Genomic DNA, 7,524 nt, shown 5'->3' with positions numbered 1-7,524 from the left:
GTCCTTTCCACCGCAGATGTTGGTAAACTGACCTGGTGTGCTGCATTTTGCTGTTTGTGTTTCTTCAGGACTTGGCTCATTTGTTATATCCAGCAGTTCTGGCCACCACTCCTCAGAGTTTTCCTTATCATCTTCCTCTCGCAGCTTCCAGTCATCTGCCTCTTTCTTCCTCTTCATTTCAACTGATGTTATATCATTCTCATAACTGTTTATAACCAAACTTGATGAGTCACCGCAGTCTGTAATTCTGGCAGAATCCATGGAAGAAAGTCCATGTTTCAGCGTGATTTGATTTCCACCAACATCTCCCATGTCATCTTGTGCCATATTTTGATCATCGTCTTTAGTAGAGGACTTGCTGGATGCAAAAGCTAGCTTGATTTTGCTTGGTGGCATTTTTGCACCATGGCCCATAAACACTTTGGAACAGCTGTTTGGTAAACATCTCTACTAGGATGACATATCTGTTAAGTGATGGAAAAGCTGCTCCAGTGCTAAACAGTCGGTTGAAATCACTTCCCGTCTGTGGTCAGACAGCCATTCACGTACAGCAGTACGCATTGTTTGGCACGTAGCATTTTCCAAAACACAAAAGGAAACGGCATTCCGTGTTCTGATTCCATGGCGCAGTAGAAAAACACGCGTTCCATTTCTGACATCATCCGTTGGCGTGTCATAAATATATCGTGATGACACGATGTAAACACTAAAGCTAAAAATAGATGTGATCGGTTTGCGACTTGCTGTTGGTTGAATGTGGTTCTTTGGATGTAAACAGTTGCAAAAGTAGAAATCTGTAGCACTGCCTCGCGTGTAAAAATATCATTTATGTTGCGTAAGCGCGCTGTGCAATGACGAAGCAAGTCCCTACATGTTCCCCCTCCCCTATACAATCTATCTAGTTTTGGGAAAAGAAATACGGTCAATGATAATCTAAGAACGAATGCAAAGATAGAAGACATCCTTAACTTAGTATTCAGACCGTCACTGATCAATCTAAGTAGCCACAATACCTGTGAATCCTGCTAAAAGTATCGATCACATTCGTTCGAGCCTTCCCTGATGTAAACAATCGTACGGTGAACTTTGAACTTTCGGGGTCACAACCTTTCACCTATAACATCATCGGCTGATTTACCCCTGATTGTGATGGCCTTTCATAGCTTGTAAAAATGTTAGCTTAACAATGTACTGTATCACAACTACCAAACCATTGACAATTGGGAGTAATAATCTAGTAGTTTAAATTTGTTTGCACTTGAATATTTGTGTCAAACGGCTGATAGAAAGAAGGAAAACACTAATCATATATTCAGTCATAAGTTCATTGCCGACTAAGGTAATAGGGAAGTCATGTGATTGTCAAAATGGTCGACTTTCAGCGGAAAGTTACTTGTTTTTCTGCGATTTGCGTGGAATTTCATCCCAAGTAAGGCTGAAAGATAGGTTCTGACGCCAGGAGTAGTAAGGTAGGTTAATGGTGGAACTAATCTGAGTAAACTGTCTTGCAGAAGTGCTGAAGTCTTCTTAGAAACACAGTTGGGAGTTTGGAATTGATGCAAGGCCAAGGCGATGAGTTCAATGTCCAAGGGGATTAGAATTCCGATAGTTTTGTTTGTCGAGGTTTGATCGTCAAAAGATTTGGTTAATATCATCGAAACTTTGCTCCATGTTTATGCCCTTTATGAAACGTGGTGCTAGTTGTCGAAGCATTTGACTCTGAAAAATGACTCTGAGGGGAAAACGGAGAAGAAGAAGAAAACAGTGATCTGTTGACATAAATGCCTTATTTCCAAGAAGTGCAATCTAGATCTGCTCATCTTTAGTAGGTAAACTGTTTTGAAGAGAAAGAGAAAACATTTGAATGTTAAATATCTCTGATTCATGATAAGAATACGATGCTACTGATGAATTTACAATCTGGCTGAAACCAGTTCCTACTAGTACTCTACCCAACAAGACCCCTTTGCATTCATTTGCTTGTTGATAATGATTGGATTTTGTGTGTCCCATTTTCAGAGAGCACTAATGGCAGAAGCAACTGTAAAAGAGCCTAAGGCCACCCCTTCGCCGGAAAGTGGGCTGACCCATTTTGCGCCCCTGACTCCACTTGAGGAGAACCAGACGTCAACGTTTTCGCTGTCGAGGTTGTTCCGGAGGAAAGGTAAGGCATTGTTTTATGGTAATTAAGGGCTGGACTTTGTATTATATGGTTATACAATTTGTTTTAGGGTTTAACTAACTCAGGGCTTAATCCCCTGACATGCTTTCAATGTTATGCTATTGTGAAAGGCTACATGACATTCACTAAAGGTGAAAGTGAGTATATGTACGTACGTGTACCTAGCTTCTGTCGGTGTTAGGGATGTCTCTTGAATACAATGTTAAATGGAGGTCCAGTGTTTGAAGAGAGCCATACCTTCGGCATAAAAAAGAACCCACCACACTTGCAGGAAAGGCCCTTGCCGATGTGTGTGGATGAGACCTCACAGTATACAGTATATCATGTAGCTATAGGCTACAGAATCTTAATTTTAAGGCAGTAGACTACAAAGACTGGCGCAAGACAGAGTCATGGCTCATGGCTTTATCATTGCTTATGTCTCTCCAGGGACAAAGAGGATAAGTAAGTAAGGTAAAGTAGCCTCAAGAGAAAGAAGAAAAAAAAAAAAAAAGGTTGTTCCGTTATTTTTATTTCTTGGGGGTGTTACATTCTTACTTCCCCTTACTCACAATGGTTTTGTTTATTACTAATTACCCTTCCTTCAATGCCTTTATCATGATTTAATGTACTGGTACCCTTACTTCCAACAGGGTCTTCTGATTCTACCAAAGATGACAAGGACGCCAAGAAAAGGCAGCAAGCCTCGGGAAAGTCAAGCCGTCCCTCCAAGATGTCCATCCCGACCATCAAGGAGTCGTCCAAAGAGCCAACAGGGCACACACACGGCCACAAGCAGGTCCACCGCAAACGGACGACAGAGGGGAGAGTCAGCAGGCATGGAGCGGTCAGTCCTGCACACAGACTGAGGCCTGAGGACCACCGCAGGAGGACCGTATCACTCAGGGAGTCGTCAGAGGTGGCGAACAGAGGCAATGCTGTGGAAATCCGGACCCTTCCCAGTGTGCTGAAGAGGCTGGTTGCTATTCTGGATGGACGGATCAAGGTGGGCAAGGTTAGACTCCTTTAGTCAAACTTTTTGTTTCTAGATAGATTTAGCATTCAGTTTTGTATGCGAGGTTAGTTGTTGTTAATTCTGTATCTATATATGTATCTGTATCTATATAGCCGGTATAATCGCCCTTCGGCGTAACACACCAGCTTCGAATTCAGATACCCTTTTGCCAAAGGTTTATCTTCCAGGGTTGAGAATGCAAAATTAGACTCATATGTAACTTTGCATTCTCAACCCAGGAATAAGACATGTTGATTATAGGGTTTTAAAAACCTCCTCCCAATGTCATAAAGGGTAGTGCTCATCACCTTTTGTTTGCCCTTGGGCCACACTGCTGTGCAATTACGTGTAATACTACAGCAGGGGGCTGGGCCGCTGGTAGCATGTTTTTTTAATGTTCAATTGCCATATAGATTTCATTCATCCATTATGTTTACCTCCACTGAAGGAAAAAATACAGTGTAATAAAATTATTGTTTTTGCTGTGTTTTGTCTGGTAGATTAGCTGGCAACCTTGGTGTTTGATTAATATGGCAAGTGGCAGGACAAAGCTGAAGGGGCTGGTCATTATATACATGGAAGGGTTTGAGTAATAATAAACAGAGCAGTATTTTGCTAGGCTAGACCGTGTGAAGGTAGACATTGTGTATTTGTCTGCAAGTGTTACCTTTCTAGTGGACACATTTATTCATTCCCACATGGCAGGAATACAAAGACCCAAGTGACCTGAAACAGTATTGGATGCCGGATAGCCAGTGTAAGGAGTGTTACGAATGTGGTGACAAGTTCAACACCTTTCGCAGACGGCACCACTGTAGGGTGTGCGGCCAGATCTTCTGTAGTCGCTGTTGCAATCAACAAGTCCCAGGAAAGTTCATGGGTTATACAGGTGGGTGGAAACCTTAGGGGTCATCTCAAAAGTTCAATGTGTTGTAAGTCACAAAAGTCTGTCAAAAAAAATTAGGTTAGTTTTGTAGAGCAAGAAATGCCAAATTTGATCTTTGCTTTTTTCTTCATATTGGAAGACTTTGGACTTTGATTGATATTGAGCTAGTGTTGTGCAATGGCTCATATAAAGTATCCATTATTTTGCTGCTGCAGAAAACTGAATATTCATAATTACATGTATATCATGCTTTCATGACTCAGATGTTCGTTTTTGTTTTGTTTTGCTGTGTCCTTCTTGTTGTGTCCTGTCTCCCTGTCTTGTGTTTTCCTGTCCCATTATAGAGTCTGACTCTGAGTTCTGTACTAGTAAGTGATACTGCTGTACTTGTGCATTTGTTGTTGTTTAGTGGACTTGATTCCTGCCATATTAGCATTAACCCATAGAAAGGCACAGTATTATCTGACATGAGCAGCAAAATTGTGTCAAATTGTTGAACATGACTCTGTGTTGAAAGCCTTGCTTTTTGCTTATCTCAAAGTCAAAGCAAATATTGGGAGGACAGTTATCTCATATTTTCTTAACTTTGCCTTTCTGGTACAAAACTAGAGAAGCAGTAACAGAAACAGGCACCCAGGAAGATTATAATTTTGCCTCTTAACATCTGCTTGGGAAATGGCTTTTTACAACTATGGCTGTATTGGCACAATTATTGCCTGTTAAGATTTTTCTCTGTCTTTACTGATCTTTTATCTGCTGTTTTTGTTGAAGCTTCAGACCTTCTCTCAGATTTGGTGTAAAAAGGAAAAAAAAATTGTGCTTTGTCCAGGCGATGTTCGCGTCTGCACATATTGTTGCAAGGTGGTGTTGAGTTACGCTCAGACCGTGGACGGAAACGGTGACCTCAAGGCGATACGCGAGGATCTGAAGAACTTGACAGAGTCGCACCTCACCACGTCAGGCTCCTTCACTTGGTACGACGCCTACCGGGATGACGGGACACCGAAGACGCTACGGCAAAGGGTCTCACCTCGGCCTTTAGAGGAGGAAGTTGGGCGGAGAAGGTAAAAACTTAGCTAAGCTGTAAAGCACTGATTCAGTAGCAGGTTTCAATCAGATTCTAGATGAGGTGTATCATTTTTCTACAGCTTTGCATGGGTTTGTTAAACTTTTTCAAATGCGCATTAGTCAGTATAGCACGGAGACTCACCATACAACAGTACAGCTCTCATTATTACATCAACACTATTCTTAATGCTTATTAGATATGGTCACATTTATGGCTTAGTACATTTGTATATGAATAATAGGTTCAAGGTTAACAACTCAAGTTTTTCCCTCTGCATGTTTATCTATATTGAAGGCCACAACTACACAGTGGTTTTATTTATATAGGCTTCTCCTTGATATAGGGATAGAAAATGAAACAAACATCAGGGTTGGACAAGTTTGCTCTCTGCATTATTATCTATATTGAGAGCCACCCAACACAGTGGTTTTATTTGTATACTAAGTAGCGTTCTCCGTAGCTTAGGGATAGTAAACGAAACAAACATCTTTTCCAGATGCTATGTGGTGCAGAAGTGTTAGTTACTGTTATTTTTATAGTTTGTTATAGTGTTATCATATAAATCACCAACTTCCAATGGGGGTGGACTTTGTCTCGTGTTTCAGCTCCTACCCCCACGACAAACGCTACAGCGTTGGATCGGACGCCAACCTGTGGGTGCCGGCTGCTTACATGGGGCGCCGCATCTCCCAAATCCTTTTAGACTTGTCCCCACGACCCTCGAGAACGGAGATAGACTTGTCCCACAGGTACACAGAGAGAAAACATGCCAGAGGATCTTATTCTGTAGCAGCTATTTTAATTAGCATGTGCCATTTGCTATAAACAAAAAAAGTCTATCCAAGCAGGTACGGTAATTAAGAAGAACCTCTGTCCAAGAAGCTAACCCATCTGCACTAACCTCTCTTCCTTTCCTGTCACAAGACTTTTTCCACAGAGAAAAATATGTCTTTACTTAAGGTATCTCCTTACCAGCTCCTTGCATTAAAATTCATACATCAACCAGTAGAACTTCCAATTAAACGTACTACCTGGACTCTATGTTCTAGCTGCCATACTCCACTAGACATGCTGCTAGTGTGAGCAATGCCATTTGTAGTTACCAATTTAGTGCTTTAGGTCTTGTGTATATCTTGTTCTAACTGTATGTTTCTTTTATAGATGTATGTTCCTATGATGTTGCAAATAACATTTGTCTTTCCTCTTCACACAGTATTGTGCTGTTTAAATACACATTGCATAATCTGACACCACTTGAGTACTTGGTACCAATGCTTGGAGAGTGCAGCCAACTCATTTTATCTTGCTAAGACAATACGTAACATCCCTCTTTGCTCATTGACAGAAAGGTTGAAAAAGATGAATGATAGCCTGGTACTGAATTTTGATGTTACTCAGTTGTGTCAAGAGTATACAGTGAGACAGAAGACTGCTTCATATGCTTGTCATGTTTGTGTGATTTAATTTTGCAGTGATTAACGTGTACTAATGAGCCACGCTTCCCTCGGTCTGTACCCCATATATAGCCAGGAGTCTGCCACACTCATCCCTGCAGGGCTACGCCGTCGCCTGTCGCTTAAGTTTGCTAGCAAAGATGATGAAGACAGTAAATACAGGTACCCATATAACCACTCCCCTTGCCATCCCCTCACCAAACTTGTGTCTTTCCTTCTGTGGTCCTGAATTAGTCTTACATGTATCTAGTAGAGTAACTGCACACTGCACAGAGTAACTGCAGTATTATGTAGTAGAGTAACTGCACATACAAAGACGATAAAGACAGTAAACTCAGGTACCCGTATGACCACTCCCCTAGCCATTCCCTCAGCCAATTCGCACCTTTCCTTCTGTAGTCCTGAATTAGTATTACATGTATCTAGTAGAGTAACTGCACACTGCACAGAGTAACTGCAGTATTATGTAGTAGAGGAACTGCACATACAAAGATGATGAAGACAGTAAACTCATATACCCATATAACAACTCCCCTAGTCATTCCCTCACCCAACTTGTGCCTTTCCTTCTGTAGTCCTGAGTTAGTATTATCTAGTAGTAGTTTGCTAGCAAAGATGATAAAGACATTAAATTCAGGTACCCGTATAACCACTCCCCTAGTTCCCACGTCACCAAACTAGTACCTTTCCTTCTGTAGTCCTTATGTAGTAGAGTAACAGCACATTCATGTATTTAACAATTTCAGGTCTTTTGTAGTCACGTTTTCTTGCCCCATTTAAGTATAACAGCTCTCTCCTGGGCCCTACCATGTACTTACAACTATTCAATCTCACCTACTGGCTATGTGAAATAACACCAGTCGTATTCTCTCCAACGTCTTTTCCAGGTCTTATCCTCTATTGTCTTTAATACAGTGACGGTCACATTTCTTGCAGCCT

The 7,524-nt window shown here is 41.4% G+C and overlaps 1 protein-coding gene across 11 annotated transcripts in view; it reads left to right on the top strand.

Annotated features, from left to right (window-relative positions):
• Positions 1–1,116: 1,116 nt before the first annotated feature.
• Positions 1,117–7,524, top strand: part of LOC118405695 (1-phosphatidylinositol 3-phosphate 5-kinase-like) — a 40,751-nt gene continuing 34,343 nt past the window's right edge. For 3 of the 11 annotated variants that reach the window (XM_035805317.1, XM_035805318.1, XM_035805309.1), the window contains exons 1-7: positions 1,118–1,469; positions 2,020–2,164; positions 2,815–3,176; positions 3,882–4,065; positions 4,892–5,126; positions 5,737–5,880; positions 6,658–6,747. In XM_035805317.1, coding sequence (XP_035661210.1) covers positions 2,029–2,164; positions 2,815–3,176; positions 3,882–4,065; positions 4,892–5,126; positions 5,737–5,880; positions 6,658–6,747 — 1,151 coding nt within the window. In that variant the 5' untranslated portion in view covers positions 1,118–1,469; positions 2,020–2,028. Of the gene's footprint in view, positions 1,470–2,019; positions 2,165–2,814; positions 3,177–3,881; positions 4,066–4,891; positions 5,127–5,736; positions 5,881–6,657; positions 6,748–7,524 lie in introns of all 11 variants that reach the window. The other 8 variants (XM_035805311.1, XM_035805313.1, XM_035805310.1 and 5 more) reach the window with 7 other exon arrangements.

Source organism: Branchiostoma floridae, chromosome 18 (genome assembly GCF_000003815.2).
Source record: "Branchiostoma floridae strain S238N-H82 chromosome 18, Bfl_VNyyK, whole genome shotgun sequence".
Taxonomy (NCBI): Eukaryota; Metazoa; Chordata; class Leptocardii; order Amphioxiformes; family Branchiostomatidae; genus Branchiostoma; species Branchiostoma floridae.
The sequence above is the reverse complement of the archived record's forward strand: the minus strand, read 5'-3'. Positions and strand labels throughout refer to the sequence as shown.